Source organism: Vigna unguiculata, chromosome 3, assembly GCF_037176805.1.
Source record: "Vigna unguiculata cultivar grain cowpea cultivar isolate G323 ecotype 2 chromosome 3, ASM3717680v1, whole genome shotgun sequence".
Lineage (NCBI taxonomy): Eukaryota > Viridiplantae > Streptophyta > Magnoliopsida > Fabales > Fabaceae > Vigna > Vigna unguiculata.
In genome coordinates this window covers 46,671,605-46,690,547 of record NC_140794.1, presented here as the reverse complement: position 1 = coordinate 46,690,547, position 18,943 = coordinate 46,671,605, and the positions used below count along the sequence as shown (strand labels likewise).

The following is an 18,943-nucleotide window of genomic DNA, read 5'->3' as shown; positions in this document are numbered from 1 at the left end:
ATCATGCCACAACCCATGATGCAAAACCACCAAACGTTGCGAAAAAAGGCCACAGATCAAGCGTTCACACTATGCAGCCACCGTGTCGTCTGACTCCCTCGCCGGAGACGCAACACCTGTCAGCGTAGCACCTTCTTGACTCTTGTCAAAACAAATTTGTAAACCGCAAAGCACTTCCTTCACGCACATGCCGCAAAACATGACTCACATAGATCAAATCTCCATCCTAGATCACTCACTGGGCCATGCAAGCACCAATTGTGACATCCTTCACAAATCCAAGAGCATCTCGCCACACGCAAACTCTACTACAAATCCAACATGACTCACAGTTCTTGCACCTCCAAGAACCCAACTGCAGATTCACCACGTCAACACAACACTGACAATGATCCTTCCATCAAAATTCTCATAGCAACTTCAGCAACCAAGGATGATTCTCCAACAACAAAAAATTAATCTTTTCTGATATGGAAGATCAAACTATGCTGCAACCACAGAACATACTAAGAAAAATCCTATCAAACCATAACTCTGATACCACTATTGGGAAAACCATATCATCAATTAAGAACATTGTCGTTTTTATCCCAAGAATCACTCTATTAATAGAGAAATAAGATTAATCTAGAGAACACAAGAATCAAGAATATAACGTTGAAACTCCAGATACGGAGAAATACCACGATCACATAGAATAATCATTATGTACAAATTTGTACAACACACAGTAAACACTCTCAACTCTTTGACCCCAAGTACACCACACCCTTCAGAGCAAAAAGTTAGCTACACTCTGTTACAATAAAATAAGAAAAGTCAAACACTAGCTCAAAATGTATTTAACTTGGGGCAAAGAACATCATGGACTTAGAGCCGATTATATAATCACTAATACTCACCCTATTGGTTATCCTAAACGATATGAGATTTTTTAAGATATGTTATTTTCATATGTCCAACATAAACGAATACATACATTTCTTTGGATTATGCTGATAAATGTCATTGATTTAATATAGAAAATTTTGGTCATTGTCCGGGAAGAAATAACTGCAGTGGAAAAAGTTGAAACTTATAAGCAAAACACATTTAAGTTCATTTTAAGTTATAAACTATAATATTTGCAAAAGTTGTTGTATTCATAGTCTGAATAAATACATTAATGCCTTTGCTCGGTCATGGAAAAACCTATCTTGCTATTTATTTAGGTTTCTTTCTAGGCTTTACACAATACAAAGACCTTGCTGAAATTGAATCGAATGTAAGTTGCATTGTGAGGTTTCAGGAAAACAAATATGTATTAGAAATTTAAGTGTAAAAATTAAACTAAAAAGGGTGTAAAATATTAATAATCAATCGTTCAGTCATTTGAAATATTAATGAAGAAATTTCGAAATTTTTAGTTATAATATATTTAATTCTGAACAAATTTTTAGTTATAATTTTTATTAAAAAAATATGATCAATTACTTACTAAAGAAAAATAACAGTGACTTAGCGGAGTCAGAAAAACAAAACAAAACAAGTTCCTCAGCGACATCGACGCGGGAAATTTCCGCTGCAGTTAACAAATCATTTCGCTGAGCGCCACGTGTCGTTTCACCGCTGTCAGTTTGTTTTCCGTTTCTGATCCAAATCCACACAACGGTAACGACCTTGGAAGTTGGAAGTTGGAAGTTTGAAACTCCGTTCATCAATGGCATCTGAAAACCCTAACCAGAAAAACTCCCTCTATCCGCAGGTAATAGTCGATGTAAAGCCCGAACCATGTTCTTCCAACCCTTCCTCCAATCTCTACCCCAAAATCGACAAGGTCGAAAACCTCCTCCCGAACGACTTCAGCCCCTCCGCCCCGCCGCTCGCCGCCGAGGAGGTTCTGATCAAGGTCCCCGGCGCCATCCTCCACCTCATCGACAAGGAATGCAGCGTGGAGCTGGCCTGCGGCGACCTCAAAATCATCTGCCTCCGCCAGGGACCGAATGCAGTCGGCTATTATGCAAATGTGGGCGATATACAGTGGCCGATGGCAAAAGACGAGGCGGCGGTAAAGGTGGACGACTCGCACTACTTCTTCTCCCTCCACATGCCGGCGGAATCGAAATCAGATTCCTCCAGTGATGAGGAGGAAAAAAGAGGAATATTTCGCCTCCGCCGGAGCCGGACGAAGAAACTCAAGGACTCCGTTCCCAGCGTGATGAGCTACGGCTTAACGATAGCGTCGAGGGGGCAGGAGGATTTGCTGAAGGAGTTGGATAAGGTGCTTCAGGAATGCAGTGCTTTCTCGGTGCAGAAGGTGTCGGAGGAGGCGAAGAAGGAGGGGGAGGCGTTGGATGCGTCGGTGGCGAGGGAGGTATCGCCGGCGGATCTGCAGACGGAGGAGAAGAGGGAGATGATGGAGGAGAAGTGTGCGGCGTATTGGACCACGCTGGCTCCTAATGTAGAGGATTACAGTGGAACTGCTGCGAGACTTATTGCGGCTGGTTCTGGACAACTGGTGAAGGGGATTTTGTGGTGTGGGGATGTGACGGTGGAACGGTTGCGGTGGGGGAATGAGATCATGAAGACAAGGATGGCTCCGGGTACACAGGAAGAGATTAATCCCGAAACCATGAAGCGGATCCAAAGGTCACCACTGTGTTCTTAATCAATCTTTCAATGGGTGTGCTACTCTGTTTGAACATGAACATTGAAATAAATAACTGATTTTTATATAGGGTTAAGAGAATGACCGAAATGACAGAGAGTGTAGCAAATGGGGTCCTCACTGGGGTTGTGAAGGTCTCTGGATATTTCACTAGTTCACTGGCAAATTCAAAAGCTGGAAAGAAAATTTTCAGCCTTCTACCTGGCGAAGTCGTGCTTGCATCATTGGATGGATTCAGTATGTCACTTATCCTAAACGAGAGTATCCATCTTCTTTGCAAAGCATTTGATAGATTTGTTTTGTGAATAGGCAAAGTGTGCGATGCTGTTGAAGTAGCAGGAAAAAGTGTGATGACAACGTCAAACACTGTTACAACGGAGCTTGTGAGTCACAGGTAAAGTGTGTGTGATAATAAAAAATAGGTATTGAAGAAAGTATGAGTATGAATTTGATGATTGTTGCAGATATGGAGATGAAGCTGCAAAGGCAACAAGTGAAGGATTGGGTGCTGCTGGTCATGCTGTGGGAACTGCTTGGGCTGCATTTAAGCTTCGACAGGCTTTGAATCCTAAGAGTGTTATAAAACCTACCGCACTCAGCAGATCTGCGGCTCAAGCTGCTGCCGCTGAACTTAAGAGTAAAATGGCCAAGTGATTTCTCCCGTTAGTTCTTCAATTAAGCTTTGCCCAGGGCTCATTCATAACAACTATCGATTACCACTGAATTTTATTTTATTTTAGTTTTCTCCTAATCTTCTTTTGAATTTTTAATTCTGATTTATAGGCTTGTGATACCGGATTTATGAGTTCTATCTGTTCACTTATCCTTCCTAGTACTCTTATTATGTGACTAATGTCTTTTTTCGATGAACGATGAACTGCTGTCATACTTTCGTCTACCATCAACCAGTGAAAGTGTAAATTACTAGAATTGGATTAGCAGTTTGCAACATGTCATAATAATGCAAACTTTATTGTCTTCATTGTATTTAGAAAAGCAGCATGTCATAAACACAGACTTTATTATCTTCATTGTACTTAAAGCAAGAGAAAGTGATAAATTTTATGGGATATTTCTTTTTCTTGTTGATTGATAGAGTGGTATCAGAATTTCAGACTTTGTTCACAGCCCAAGTTGCAGAATAAGATAAGATTTATTTTTGTGCTTAAAATTGCAACAAGCAGTTCCCTCCACTTCAGGAGTAAGAAGAAAAAAATTGCAATAAATTTTGACATTTTGATTCTATTCCAGTCTATTTCCTTTTCCTTCCACTAAATTTATACTCATAGGGTAAATGAAGATATCGAATACTTACTTTAAGAAGAATACAATGATGTAAAACGTTTGTGAACATGTAGAAAAAGGCGAAAAAATAAATGTTCTATTATGAGTTACTTGAAGATTGGGAGCTTTACCGAGTCAGCAATCGCGTTAAGTGTTTTCACTTTATAATTAGATAGTGATGTCTTTAATTATCGAAGTAGTCAAAAGGGAATAAAAGAAGGCATGCATACCATTTGGTCCAAATTCCAATCAATACAAGTTTTTCTTGATTTGGTGCTCAAGGTAAGCGTGTAGAATAAGATGAGTGATTCATTGAACACACTAGTAGTTTTGTTAGATAATGTAAATTTTAGGGCTTTAATTATAACTGTTTTATAAAGTGTATATTATTTTCGGTGTGTACCCAGTAAATGAGTGTGACTCACTAGTTTTGATAAAATATAAAAATTGACAAAACTGATGATGTGTTCACTTGAACGGATTTATTATTAGGAGGAATTAGAGAAGCATGATTTGAGGATGAGTTACATGTTTCTTTCTAAACATTTGAGAGAGAGGGAAAAGAAGGAATAGGAAGATTCCCTAATTTTTGTATCTCTCATTGTTACATATGATTTGAGAAAAATTATCATTATGTCATCGATTCATTTTTTCTTTTCACATGTTAATTTACTAATAATGTTGTATAATTATGATAATAATATGACTTTTAAAATTGTCTTAAAACAATAATAAATATCCAAAATTTCTAAATTGTATTCTTATTATTATTATTATTATTTTATTAAAATATAATTTTTAATTTATTCATTTAAATATTTTTATAAAATAAATATAACATTTAAATATAATTTTAGATTATTTTCGGTATATCAAAGACAATTTGATAATCTTGTTTTTCTTTTAATTAAATTTAATTTTTAATCTATTACATCAATCAAATCATTCATAAACTTTACTCTTAAGTTTAGTCGCTTTCACTTCCAAATCCTTAAAATAAAAAACACAAGCCTCACTTTCTAAACAAGTCAAATTTATTTTCACCTTCTCTTTCAAATTAATCCTAACAAGTGAACATATCTAAAGTAATTTTGGTCAGCGCCTGAAGATAGAAAAAATAAAATATTCTTTTGTATGTTTTGAACTGAGAATGCAAAGCTTTACATTGAAATTATTGAAAAAATTGACCCCAGAAACTAATTTTACCTTTTAATAATACTTAAAAATATAATTAACAAAAAATATGAATATAGTAAGGGTAAATACTTTGTCAATGACCCCTTTTGGTTCAATTATCTCATTATGAAGCTTAATTAATTAATATTAAGATAAGTAGGGGGTTACGTGAGTGGTGTATATCATTTAGTTGATGATGACACTTCCTAATTTTTCTTTTGGGTGCAAAAGGGACCAGATGTGCCCATTATTGGACTATCACCTCTTCTCATTAATATGTAACATCCAAAACAAAACTTGTAAGTTTATAAATTTAAATTTATTTCTTTCAAAGCAAAATAAATATTTTAAAAACTATAAATATAAATATTTAGACAACATAGCTACATATGTTTTTTTTATGTCTCTAATCTTATTTATAACATCATTTTGAATTCAACATATTTATAAAAATACATACAACTTATAATTAATTTTCTCACTGCAACCTACATTATTAACATGATCTACTTATATTGTTCAAACTATATTTGTTTCAATTTAATTATGTAAAGCACTATAAACTTGTCAAAGAATAACATAGCATCTTAAAACCAATTTCAAATATCTCATAAATCAAACTAACATCAATAACTCAATCCAAACTAACATATATTATCAAATCAAAAAAGAAATAATTAAACCGAATACATCATTGATCAATTATAATGCACAATTAATTTTCTTTATAGATAATCCTTTATAATAATACCTATTCAAGTTTCAATTTAACAATAATAATATCAAAATTAAATGCATAAGTGTTTTATTCTAAAATTTTATCTCACTAAGTTTCATCATTAGTAAATCTCTTGTATTAATTCTTATTCAAGAAATTGCTCTAAAAATTTAGGAAAGCTGTAATTTGCTACACAATTTACAAATTAAATGTATCACACGATCTAAAGTCAGTGAAATTTTATTTATTTGACTCAAATTTCACTTGCAAACGCATGAATTGCACCCAACAATAAAAATAAGAAAAAAAAACATATATAAAAAAAAACTTATTCAACCAAAATTTAATAAGATCATATATTGTTCTATAATATATTATCTAACAATTTGTGTGTTAAGATAAAAACAAAAAACAAAACAACTTGATAAAGAAATATTAAAAGTTTAGTATTTTAAAAATAAATTATTTTAAGTAATACAAAATAAATTTATTTTACATTAACCTCTGTAACTTTTAAATATATTTATTATTCGTTTAACCTAAACTATAAAATGTTCTTTACATAAAGATGTTTCACTTACATGTATCCAAATTTCACCAATATTTTTCTTACACATTTTGTTCGAAATATATACTTTATTAGTAGATAAGTGTGTTCGACATCGTTAGAACTTGGATTCTCTGCTGATTTTATTTTCTGCTAATTTTTTCTGTATTAAAATTTCAACATTTTAAAATATATTAAAAAAATATTTAAAATATCAATACAGTATATTTTTAATATCCAGTATAAGACAACACAAAAATAATCAATACTTGCACTCATGCTTTTAAAGTATGTCAAACTAAATTTCTGTCTGGTTATCGACTCTTGAGATTGTATCGAATCAAATGTTTAATATTTAGGACTTGCTCACCTACTTGGAAGAAAACCATGTTTCCTTAGTTATATATATTTTATAACCTTCATCATACTGTCATATATTAGTCCTGCTTATAATAATTAGTGCTAAAAATCTAACCAGTTTTTTTTTTTTTTATAAAACTTATTGATTACTTTTATTTATATAAAAATAATGTTAATTTTAATGTGGTCGCATCATCGTAGGAATTCGAACTCATCATCCTAAATGAGTTAAAACAATAGTTGACAATTGATTTTGAATAAACTAAATTACAATTTTGGTCAACTTTAATTTTTTGCTTTGAAGTTTGAATTCACATTTTTTTTTGAAAAAAAAAATGAGGATTTTTATTTAATTTTTAATTTTAAGTATATTTATTTTTATAAATTAATTATTTTTTTATGGTATATTAAATTAATATATAGGGTTTAATTAAATCATGATAAAATATATTTTAAGATCGTAAAAATTTAAACTTTTTAAAACATGAGAAACAAGATAAAAAAAATAGAAAATAATATCATAGATAAAATTTATAATTTAACCTTAAAAAGTAAACATTTAAGGTGAATGTATAATTTTAAATAGAGGATAAGCATGCCTTAACTATCTTGATCAAAAGTCAAAACCATTGTCCAACTCTTATGGATATGATGAACTGTTTTTGCTATTATAAACCCTCTTGTGCCATATGACAGCCCCACAACCATATAATAAATTAAAAAAATAGAAATATTATTGGGGTTAAATTGAACTACTACCACTACTATAATTAGCTGAATTAATTGCTTGAAAAAGAAAAAATTAGCAACCTGTACATAATTGTCATCTTTGATAGTGTTAACAGTTTTCTCATAGTCAGAGATTATTAAATTTCTAGAAATGAGGAGCTTTAATGACCATTAGTTATTTTCCATCACACTTGTTAGATTAAAATAAATATATTTTAATGTTATTAGAATTTTTTTTTTCAAATTTTTTTTTTATTTTTTAAGAAACCTTAAAAATTTTAAAATGTTTATTTTGTATAAAAAATATTATTTAAAAATTTAAAAATATATTTTTATCTTTATAAAATATATAATATGAATTTATAATATAATTAATCAATAGAAATAATTATTCTAGTGATCAATATAAAATTAATTAATTATACTTGAATCAATGTAGTTTTCCATAAGACACTCCTTAGTATTTTTTCTAGATAAAATTCAAATTTTATCATTCTATTCTAAATAGTGGTCAGACAGACGTGAGATATTAAACTGATCAGGATGAAATTATACAAAATCTAAAAATGAAAAAGCTTACACAGCTATTTTATACATAAAAGATGTATCAAATATTTAAAATAATTGTATAATTATTTTTATATTCATTGCAATCGCAAAACAATTTTACTGTGATAATGAGAAATAATCTCCATCACTATTATTGACACCCCTCCTATGGCCTATAAATATAAAAACTTACTCTAACAACCAATTATTCTAAGACTCTAAAAATAAAGTCCATATAAAATGTACAATGCTTTACTATTCGATAATAACATAATAATGTAAATAAGTTTTATAATATTGTCAAATAACCATATAATTGTTTATTATTTAAAAAATTTCTAATACGTTCTCTCAAGATAAAAGATTGAATATTTTTTTTACGTGAAATTTGATATTTATAAGTACTTTATCATGAATAATTATAATATTGGATGATACAATAATTTAATAATTTAAATAAATTTATATTTAAGAGAAAAATAAATTTTAAGTTTAACCCAATCTCATAAAATTAATTAAAAAAATTATGTTTAGATATCACCTTATCTTTTATCAATGTGAAATTTCTAACCTCTCTCACACTAAACATTTACATTTCGAATATAAGACTAAATATTAATAGGTGATGCAATAAGACTTTGATATCAGGTGTCTAATAGGCCTAACAAACAATAAATATTCCGATAACCAACAATAAAATAAGTTGACCAAATAGCAAATTTTATTAAGATAAACTTTAATTCACAATTATGATACAATATTAAAAGTTAGACTTTTGAAAATCGATCTGTAAGATAAGATTAACATATCATAAAAATTACTTATAAATATAATATAATGTAATTTGACATATTTTTTCTAATCGACGTAAAATTATTAACAAAAAGTGAAAAATATTATTCGTTATTTCACTGCTGGTGAACAAAATAAAATTGAATTCCCTGTAACCCTCATACCTAAAATTTGCACCTCACACTGGACCTTAGGAATGTAATTCCTTCATGCCCCCAAACAATTGGTATCTGCATTCAAAAGAAGGAATAGAAGTTCAAAATTTGATTTGAATGTGACACCTTTGTCCACACCCTTAGTGATCAAAGATTTTGCATATCTTTCATTTGCTTGCTGCCTTACTCCCAATATGTTTGTGTATCAATAATAGTAAATTAAAAACTGTTACAGCACCATAATTTGCAGCCATGGAATTTCAGTGGTCGACACAGTCAACTTGGAAAAATGCCTTCACTATGTCTACATGTCATTGTCCTAACTTCCAACTATTCTATCAAGTGCCCACAACTTAATTTGTCTCTTTTGTAAAATACAGAAGAAGGACCCAACTTGAGAACCACATTATCACAATCAGGGTACTGTTTCAGGGAACAAAGAATTGCAAGTAGAAGAGTCTTGAGCATGTAAAAAATTAAAATGTGCACACAACTTGTTTGTAGTATAATCCCAATGGTATTTGTGTATGATCTTCATGATTTGGTTCTTGATATCTTCTCCTTTTGACTATGCAATGGAAATGGAATACTATGGAGGGTGTCATCAAGCAGTTCAGTTTTCTCCCACTGTACACCATTATAGAGCTTAACCCTCATCTTAGTTAGTGCTTCAATTCATATTATATTGTACGAACACTGCAAAAAGGGTTTCTATGGAATAGTGAGTTGGAGCACAAAGGGTTTGTGTTCTAGAGGACTCAATTTCTGGTTTCTGTTCCCTCATTTTATCACCTAAAATTTCTTCTTGTGGTTATCTCATGTCATTTTTATATTTTGTGATGAGAATTACATCATGTTTTGGTTACCAGCTACCACCGATTAGCACAAAAAAAAAAAAAAACATAATACACATGTTTGCTTTTCTTGCTTGACATTATCCTTTGCGATGAGGGTGTTTATCAGATTTTAGGAATTACACCTGACGTATTTTGAAGTTACATTTCAGGTCATTCAAAGTTCTTTTAATAATAATAAAAATATAATTTAAAGAAAATAATATTTGTCATATCAAGGTTTAAGAATTTGTCAACTAATGATCACTTAACATACATGTCGAAAAGAATAACAATATGAAAATTTTATTGAAATCAAAACTGATAAAGTTTTATCTATAAAGTTATAGAAACCATGAAGTTATTTAAGCATAGAAGAAGACAAGTGTGTTTTCCTATATGACCAGATTAAATGTGAAGAAAATTCATAATATTTAAATAGCATTACAAATATTTGGAAGCTACATCTATGTATCTATATGGATTTCTCTCGTTTGGTGTCCATATTTTTGTTCAATTTTATTTGTAAGTGATTTTTTAAATTTTTTTTATTTAACTATTTTTTAATTTAATTATTTTTAAATTAAATAAATAAAAATCATCCATAAAATAAATAAAAATTATCAACATTTGAATTGAAAAAGTCATATTAACTTTAATATTATGGTATTAAAGTTACGACAGTCTGATTCTTGAGTGATAACACTTGAATATAAGATGTATGCCAACTAAAAAAAAAAAACAGAGAGTATTACATACACAATAATTGTGAGGCATATTGACATTAAACTCTCAATAACTTTTTCCTAACATTTTGTTGAAGATATAGTAGTATCAAGAAAATGAAAACTTTTGTGCTTTGGCTATTATGTGGTTTTGCTCCTTTCCTTTTATTTTTTTTACCATAATTTATGCTTTGAATAGGCAAGACATTAGGCTAGTAGAATTTTAGTTGTTGTTCTGATTTTTGTGTTTTATTTGTGCACCCAAAAGCTTCTATTGTAAAACCACTCACACATACACATCCAAAAGCATGTGTTAAAAGACCAACCAACCATAAGTCACTTCTTCTTGCAGACCAAATTTAAATTGAATGAATAAAATAAACATTCATTTTAAGATATATTGTGCTACTTACTTTATGATGCAAAAAATAATTTGGTATGAATGTTTTTTCTCCGTTCAAGTTTGTATAAAAAATGTATTCTCAGTTTTCCCAACAACAGTAAAAGTGGAGCAGAAGAATAATGTAGGATTAGAAATAGAAAAGAAAAAATAATTGGGATTCGTTGACCCTTACATTAGTTCCCGGCGAAAGGTTCATGATTGAAGAGAAAAGAGAGGGTGGGCACCACTGCACCCGATTCATGGTATCCAAACCCAGACACGACACGAGTATGTTCCTCGGCCATGGTTCTTCCCTTTGTTCCCCAGTAATGTAATGTAATGGCCACATTTATGGTTCAAATTATGCCAACAGTCCAATTGGGCCAAGCCTTAGGAAGTGGCAAATGTGGCATAAATATGGATAAGGAAAGCATAAGGAATAAACAAATCACATCCTCTCTTTCACTTTTACTCACACTACCACGACATGGAAGTACAATTAGCATAATTCAAAGGACCAATCATCTTTCAACAACACATAATTCATACTTTTCATTTCTTTTTCTTATTACATTTTATTATGCATATTTTGTTCCAATAATATAATTTTAGTCCTTCTAATTAAAGTATCTTATTTTATTTTATATATAGTAGATAAAATTGTTAGATTAAGAACTGAACTTTAAACCTAATTTAATCTTATAAAAATGATATGTAAGGTGAGATTTATTATAAACTCGTTTTATCTCTAGTCGATATGTGATCTCTAACACACGTTATTCGATGTATATATATCTCAAATAGTGAGACTATACATTAATGAATGGTAATGACCGAATAAGTTCAATAAAGAATAAATCTTCTTGTATGATAAGTTTAACAAACAATAAATTTCGTGATAGGGGTAGTACAATAGTTTCAATAAACAACAAATCTCTCTAAAATAAACTTTGAATGACTTTAATACCATATTAAGAAATAGACTACAACTCTAACTCAACTCAACAAAATTGACTCGTAAAATAAAATTTGCATCTATTTATATAATATAACTTATATTATTTCTGTTCAATGTGAGATTTTCAACTATATAAATTAGCAATTAGCCTTTGAAACCATTTGTGACATGGATGAAGACTAAAACTTCCACTAAAATGGTATGCCACTTACAAAGTTAATGAATAAAAATTTGTTTTTTGAATAGTTATTTTAGAAGTTTTGTTCGACATGATTTGTTCATTACATGATTATGTAAATTTTTGTACACTACTGATAATACATAAAAATTAAACTTTAATTTATTATGGAAACTAACTAGTTGTTTGTCCGATTTGAGGAAACTAAGGGAAAGAAAAATAAGTAAAAGGTTTCGATCCAAATTTTTTTGAATAGCTTAAGCCAACCTCACAAGTAAATTAAATTTTGTATCTCCTTTATAATAGATAGTATTAAAGAAATGTTAAAAGGGTGACAAGACTTCCACCTAGGAGGGTCTAGGAAGGATAGATGTACGCAATCTTAGCCTAGATAGGTTGAGGACTTAAATAAATTGCGAAGTGTTATCCAATCAAAGTTCGTGAAAAAGCTATTCCCTTCTCAACCAAGCACACACCACAGTTTAATTGAAGTGCTACTTTATATGCTCATAGTTGCTTCAAGTAACACAACAGTGATTTCATGTGACCCAACACAAACAAACACCAAAGCTCTTCTGAAACTTCTGTATGGTCACCTGGTTCAAGGTAACCAATGGCTGCCAAGTGCAGACACGTTTTTGATAGATTACAGAATTTGAGTTTTTGCACTTACTGGAAAAAAAACACCACGCCAACAGGCAGACGAATTTTCCACAGGGATGTGGAAAAGGAAGAATTCCAGTACGCCAGCACTCAATGTCTCTCATCCTACTACAGTGTCTTTGTGGTTCGTTTAGCAATCATGGTAAGTTACTTTTTCTCTTTATGAATACGATTTTGGTCTCTGATTGAGTGTTGTAGCTGCAGTTACAACATGGTTGATGTGCAGATTAAAATATTTGACCCTTTGTGTTACTATGCTTGATCTCAGAATTTGTTGGACTAAGCTATTATTATCTTGCTTTGTGCAGGCCATGCTAGCCATCTTGATTGGTCTTCTCACTTTCCTCACATGGCATTTCACAAAGATTTATACAACAAAATCTCTTAACAGTTTGGCTTACGACCTGCGTTATGAACTTCTGCAACGCCCCATCTTGAGGATGTGGAACATTCTGAATTCTACTTCTGAAATTACTACTGCTCAGGTTAGGCTGTCGCAGTATGTGATCAGAAGCCACACCACTCAAGCAGACCAAGTTGAGGTTGAGTTACCTGTTCATTTTTTTTTTCCATTGTTTATACTTCTGCTATGCTGTTCTTATGTTTGATTCTATTTTCAATTCTTGCCAGATGTATGACGCGATGAGAGCTGTGACTTGGGCACTGTTTGCCAGTAAAAAAGCTCTGAATTCGATAACTGTCAAATACAAGAATGGATTTGTCCAAGCATTCCATAGAGACCTGAAGGAAAACAACACCTTTTACATATATTCTGATCTTACAAATTACTCCATGGCTGGCCACAATGAGATCAATTCGCTTTCATCGAACGAAGCTTGGAATGACAAAGACATTCACGGAAACAAGTCTGCAATTTGGTATCGGGAACCGCTTGATCCTGTCAGCGGAGAGAAGATTGGAAAAGTGATGCCAATTGCACCAGAAGACTCGATCAATATAGCAGGAATCTCCCAAGTACCCGATGGTGTAGCTTCATGGCATGTTGCTGTTAGCAAGTTTACAGATTCACCATTGCTTTCTGCGGCATTGCCAGTTTGGGACTCTTCAAATAAAAGCATTGTTGCAGTTGTGGGTGTCACAACTGCACTTTATAGCGTGGGGCAGCTCATGAAAGAGCTGGTTGAGTTGCACAGTGGTCACATGTATTTGACCTCCCAAGAGGGTTACTTACTTGCAACTTCCACAAATGCACCTCTACTGTCAAATTCTACAAAGCCTCCCAAGCTTATGATGGCTGTTGACTGTGAAAATGAAGTCATAAGAGAGGGAGCTCGGTGGCTACAGAAAACCTATGGCAACAATTTCCCTCAAAGTCATGAACTTCATGTGGAGAATGTCAAGCTAGGTCCCCAGCAATATTACATCGACTCATTCTTCCTTAACCTCAAGAGACTTCCTCTGGTACATTTAAAGAAGCTGCACGTGTTCTTTTTATCTGATCTTATGTGTAACATTTGTTGTGAGATCTTACAATGATCCATTGATGATCAAGTACTGCAATTTCTGCTAAATATAGATTCAACGAGATTTTTCTGCTGCTATTTACTTTAGTACTGTTTTGACTGACTTGAAATTTGTGCAGGTGGGTGTAATCATCATACCTAGAAAGCATATCATGGGGCAGGCAGATGAAAGAGCCTTCAAAACATTGGTTATTCTGATATCTGCATCATTGTGTATTATTGTCATTGGATGTGTTTGCATTTTGATACTGACAAATGGAGTATCAAAGGAAATGAAACTAAGAGCAGAACTGATCAGCCACCTGGAAGCAAGAAGGAAGGCAGAGGCATCAAGCAACTATAAAAGTCAATTTCTTGCAAATATGAGGTTGGTTTTTCCGAGAACACGTATATAAGTAAACAAGACAGTATAAATACCCTGTACACAAGCTACTCTAAACAAAAACATGTTCATTTCCATGAAAGAGAATTAGTAACATGCCTGTGACCCAGATTACTAGTGTGTGCCATTTGGTTCACATGTATGACAAAATCCTTCCTTTTTGTGTGTTCACAAATGTGCTTAAATAGCTTTTTCTTGGGTGCATTACAGTCATGAATTGAGGACACCAATGGCAGCAGTAATCGGGTTACTCGACATTCTTATATCCGATGACCGTCTCACAAATGAGCAATGTGCAACAGTTACTCAAATAAGAAAATGTTCAACTGCCCTGCTTCGTCTACTTAATAACATCTTGGACCTAAGCAAGGTATGAGCTGCTAATAACAACCCTTTTGTTCAAGAACGTTTATTCCACACTTACATCAATTACTGAAATGGATTCTAATGCAAAATTCTCTTACCATTGCTGCAAAGCTGCAATCTTTCAAGAAAGACTTCTAATATTTTATAGAAAATAGGTGGAATCTGGAAAATTGGTCCTAGAAGATGCAGAATTTGATTTGGGGCGTGAACTTGAAGGGCTTGTAGATATGTTTTCTGTGCAATGCATTAACCACAATGTAGAGACTGTTCTAGACTTGTCTGGTATGTGTCTTATTTCTCTGATTAAGAGTTTAATTTTACTGAAAAGCATGAGATAAGAAATCATCACAAGAAGTGTCTGATGCATGGTTAATTTGCTGCAGATGATATGCCAAAGCTAGTTGGAGGTGATTCTGCTAGGGTAGTTCAAATTTTTGCGAATTTGATCAACAACTCGATTAAGTTTACTCTATGTAAGTCAAACTTTTTTCTTGTATAAAGTTTCAAAACAGTAGCGGTTGTAGAAAAGAAAACTTGTGTTCATATCATCATTGTAAGATTGAATTATGCAAGGAAAAGAAATTGTTTTATTGATTACGATCACATCAATTACATTCCTATCACATCTGTTTGTAACATTCGAACTGTCTAAAACAAGAAAATAAAAAATATGCCAATCAACATGGAGACATTCAAAATATTTTTATCCTAATAATCAGCTATTTGCAACCATCACTCATTAACATGTTTCTAAGAATTTCAAAGATTTAACAAATGGTTCAATTACTATGTATCAACGAAGCACTGAAACTCAGATAACTAATCTTAACTCTTTCAAATGAATTACAGCCGGTCACATTATTCTAAGAGGATGGTGTGAAAACCCAAATGCTTGTAGTGATGATACAAATTTTCCACTAGAGCAGAAGAAATCACGGTGTTCACGGAAGAACAGAACAAAACAACATGAAAACCATGCACAGAGGACTTCCAACAGAGATAACAAAATAGTACTTTGGTTTGAAGTTGATGACACAGGCTGTGGTATGTTTCAAAAACTTGACTGGAAAAACAGTGGTGAAAACCATCGCTTTTGTGTGGCAAAAGAAATATGTTTGACATGTATATGGCTATCTCATATTCACATGCATCCCCTTCATAGGTATTGATCCAAGTAAATGGGAATCCGTGTTTGAAAGCTTTGAGCAAGCTGATCCATCAACTACTAGACTGTAAGTGACTTGAAATTTTAACAAAGACAACACATAAATCTGCTAAAAATTACTTTGTAGCATCATATTAGCATGGCCTAATTATCTCAGTCATATGAGATTGCTATTGAACTTTCAAATTAACTTGATCATATATCCAGCAATAATTTAACACTTGAACCACAACACTTTTAAATGTTATGCACTGAAAATTCAATAGTTCTGAAACCTTTACTGGTTTCAGGCATGGAGGCACGGGTCTTGGTCTTTGCATTGTCAGAACCTTGGTGAGTAAGACCTTAATATGTAAACCTCCACTCGAGTCAAGAAGAACTTTATTTTTAGGGAAAGTTGCGTACATTTTCATTTTATCTCGATTAATCTGTGGTGGTAGGTTAACAAGATGGGTGGAGAAATCAAGGTTGTGAAAAAGGATGGCCCAGGAACACTGATGCGATTATACTTGCGTCTGAGTGCACCCCTGGATGCCACAGAACAACATTGTCAAGTAGATTTTGCTAACAAAGGCTTAGTGGTGAGTAGAATCAACTTGGCTTTGAGTGACTACAAAGATAATAAGCAGGACATGAAATAAAATGTGTCAGTGCAGGTACTTCTTGCACTACATGGCAGTATGGGTAGATCTGTTACATCTAAGTGGTTACAGAAAAATGGGGTAGTGTCTATGGAGGCATCAGAATGGAATGGATTAACACAAATTCTTAGGGTACTCTTTCATGCTAGAAGTTCAGCTCATAATAATGGTTTCGATGCAAATTATTCGGTGCATGAAAATTTAAAGTCGAAACTGCTGAGCATACAGGAAATGAGGAACCCAGTTTTTGTGATTGCTGTTGACATTGAACTACTTGACTTGAGCACAGATATATGGAAGGAACAACTCAATTTCCTTCACAGATACTTTGGGAGAGCGAAATTCGTGTGGATACTAAATCATGACTCCTCCAATACCATAAAGATGGAGCTTTGCAGGAAAGGACATACACTGACAGTGAACAAACCCCTCTACAAAACAAAAATGCTTCATATTTTGGAAACCATTACAAAGGAAAGAAGTGATGAGCTACAAAAGAAAAACATGACTACTCCAAGAGCTACAGTGAAAGAGGGTTATTTGCATGAGAGTCTTGAGATTGATTACACTCAATGTGATGTTGCAAGCTCAGATGGTTCTGACATTTCTGAAACGGGAGGTTCTAATCCTGTTCGTGAAAGTGGGGATAAACAAAGAGAGAAGGAAGTGAGATCTGAATCATCATCACAACACAAGATAAATAACTTAGCTGGATTAGCAAATGGATATAAGGAAGATAATAATCCTTGGAAGGAAGAGTTGTGTGAGAGCAGCCTCAACTCTAACAATGTCACACCAAAATCATCCTCCACTAAACAACCACTAGGCACTGAAGGTGAAGATTCTGAATATGGAGAAACAAGAAGTGGCAGTAGCTCGAGCAGAACGGTGAGTGGAAAAAAATCTCTTGAAGGGCTGAGGATATTGCTTGCAGAAGATACACCAGTGATTCAAAGGGTTGCAACCATAATGCTTGAGAAAATGGGAGCCATTGTTGTAGCTGTAGGTGATGGACAACAAGCAGTGGATGCTCTGAATGGCATGCCTGGTGTTGAAGATTGTAGAAGGGAGTCTATCATGAAAGAAAGAAACACAAGATCATCTCAAACTGAGATTCTCAGTAGCCCACCATATGACTTGATCCTAATGGATTGTCAGGTAAAATTTGTTGCAATTTCATAATCTATTTCAGCTTTTCATGTTCCAATTCCTTCTCTTGTGTGTAAAATATAACAGATGCCAAAGATGGATGGGTATGAGGCAACAAAAGCAATCAGGAAATCAGAAGTGGGAACTGGTTTGCACATTCCAATTGTTGCTCTTACAGCTCATGCAATGTCATGTGATGAAGCCAAGTGCTTGGAGGTTGGCATGGATGCTTATTTAACAAAGCCAATTGACTTCAAACTGATGGAGTCCACCATTCTTTCACTCACAAGAAGAACATTCTGACTTTTGTTTGATGCTGTAACGAAGCTAATAAAGGCTTGTCTTAAACATCGAGAATCATGGCATAACATAAGAATTCCAGAAACGTAATCCAATTTTCCTGAATTAACTAATTTGTACAGCAAAGGACTGAGACTTGTTACTCTTTCTTTCTTTAACCATACAGAGAAGGCCAAATTCTATGACAATGTGACAGCATTTTGTACAAGAAAGAACATTTTGTCTGTATATTACCTTATCTGTTTACCTATTTCTTTTATATATGAAAGCTCAACTATGAGCTTTGAAGTATGCAATCAACATAAAATTTGGTTAATCATCAATTTTTCATTGGTTTCACATTTTAGTTAAATTCTGATTTTCTCCTTATTTAGCCGCGTGTGCTCTTAGATTTGTCATCTCTACCATTTTGCCACCTGTTGGGACCAGCTATTGGCTGATAATGTACAAGATTTTAACAGAGATTTAAGCAGTCATTATATGTACCACATTCTATTTCTACACACAATAATTTTCTTAGATTTAGTCTTCGAGAACTTATTGTCATTTTCATTTGTCTAACTTAGATGGAATAATCATATTTTCATTTGTCTTTTAAAGATGTTGAAAATAGTTAGACAACCTTTCATATTGGAAGTGTCAAATTTTGAAAAAACTGCTACTAAAAGAATAGTTGATTTGTTTTTTGGAGAACAAAAAGATATTTTGGTTACATAAAAATAGCTAATGAATATATCTTACACTTTGTCAAGAGTTAGCA

General features: G+C 32.8%; 2 protein-coding genes across 2 annotated transcripts; both read left to right on the top strand.

Moving 5' to 3' along the window:
• The first annotated feature begins 1,699 nt into the window (after positions 1-1,699).
• LOC114177484 (Senescence/dehydration-associated protein-like protein) lies at positions 1,700-3,482 on the top strand. Its single transcript, XM_028062853.2, has 4 exons — positions 1,700-2,628; positions 2,718-2,884; positions 2,957-3,041; positions 3,112-3,482. The coding sequence occupies exons 1-4, from the start codon at positions 1,700-1,702 to the stop codon at positions 3,299-3,301; spliced, it is 1,371 nt and encodes a 456-aa protein (XP_027918654.2). The 3' UTR covers positions 3,302-3,482.
• Positions 3,483-12,446: 8,964 nt separating this feature from the next.
• LOC114179023 (histidine kinase 1-like) lies at positions 12,447-18,522 on the top strand. Its single transcript, XM_028065210.2, has 13 exons — positions 12,447-12,838; positions 13,005-13,238; positions 13,327-14,118; positions 14,300-14,547; positions 14,773-14,932; positions 15,084-15,210; positions 15,312-15,401; positions 15,778-15,972; positions 16,091-16,160; positions 16,384-16,426; positions 16,534-16,674; positions 16,750-17,892; positions 17,971-18,522. Exons 1-13 carry the CDS (start codon positions 12,647-12,649, stop codon positions 18,184-18,186), a joined length of 3,651 nt encoding a protein of 1,216 aa, XP_027921011.2. The 5' UTR covers positions 12,447-12,646; the 3' UTR covers positions 18,187-18,522.
• Positions 18,523-18,943: the final 421 nt, after the last annotated feature.